Here is a 929-nt window from a genome sequence, read left to right on the forward strand (position 1 = left end):
CTGGCCTAAAGATTTGGTTCCCCGCTGCACACGCTGCCTGCCTCTCCAGCTCCAGCCTGTTTCCCAGCAGATACCTCACTTCCAGGCCACAGAAAAGGTATGTCAGCTTTTCTGTTACACACTGCTCTCCTGGCCCTTGTGTTTTTCACCTAAAACTGTTGTTTCAAGACACACTTTCTAGCTGGTATTCATCGCAGCCGTCACACGTCATTGCATGGTTGAGGTGACAAGGACTCCCAGCAAACTTGAGTCGGGCTCCTCAGGCTTCTCTGATGAGGCGCCACCTTCAGCTCTGTCCTTGGCCGCCTTAGTCTGGTTTCAGCAAGAACCATGTTGGGTCAGTTTCGCAAAGGATTCTCCTACCGCAGTAATTTCACGCCGCCTGCGCTCTCCTCCTGCTCCTTGACTGTGAATCCCCTTATTTGTTGTATTGAGAGCTGCACCGCATCTGTCTCCCCTACCCAAACTCCTGCACGACAGTCCTTGAATAGTCTGCCCTAGCGTCTAGCAAGTGTCATGAATAAGTTGTTCTTAAAAGAGATCACAACCTTCGATAAATGGTTTTTTTAACAAGAGATGGTCATGTGATGAATGAATTCCTTGGAAGTACTTCCTTCCGTTGTTCTAGTGCCATTTGCTGGAAATCTGAACCCGCCTGCAGGCGGTGGGGTGATGCATCTGGTGGCAGCACCTAAACCTCTCCTTTACGGGGTGGTTTCCACCTGGGAGACGGACTGGCGACAATGGCCAGAGGGCGGCTCCCCGGAAGCGAATGAATGCAGGACGCGAGCTGTTGTAAACGGGCAAAAACGAGCATTCCAAGACGCAACAGCTCTTGTACATCTTAAAAACGGCCGGGTGGCCATCAAACGAGCCCTGCTCAAGGAGCACCGGAAGGCAGGGGGCCGCGAACGGGCGACAAGGGGAAA

At 52.4% G+C, this 929-nt stretch overlaps 1 protein-coding gene across 1 annotated transcript in view; it reads left to right on the forward strand.

The window, feature by feature from the left end:
• Positions 1-672: 672 nt before the first annotated feature.
• Positions 673-929, forward strand: part of IAH1 (isoamyl acetate hydrolyzing esterase 1 (putative)) — an 11,199-nt gene continuing 10,942 nt past the window's right edge. Inside the window, exon 1 of the mRNA XM_015588129.2 lies at positions 673-897. Coding sequence (XP_015443615.1) covers positions 673-897 — 225 coding nt within the window. The remainder of the gene's footprint in view (positions 898-929) is intronic.

This window comes from Pteropus alecto, unplaced genomic scaffold (assembly GCF_000325575.1).
Source record: "Pteropus alecto unplaced genomic scaffold, ASM32557v1 scaffold61, whole genome shotgun sequence".
In the NCBI taxonomy this organism is placed as follows: Eukaryota; Metazoa; Chordata; class Mammalia; order Chiroptera; family Pteropodidae; genus Pteropus; species Pteropus alecto.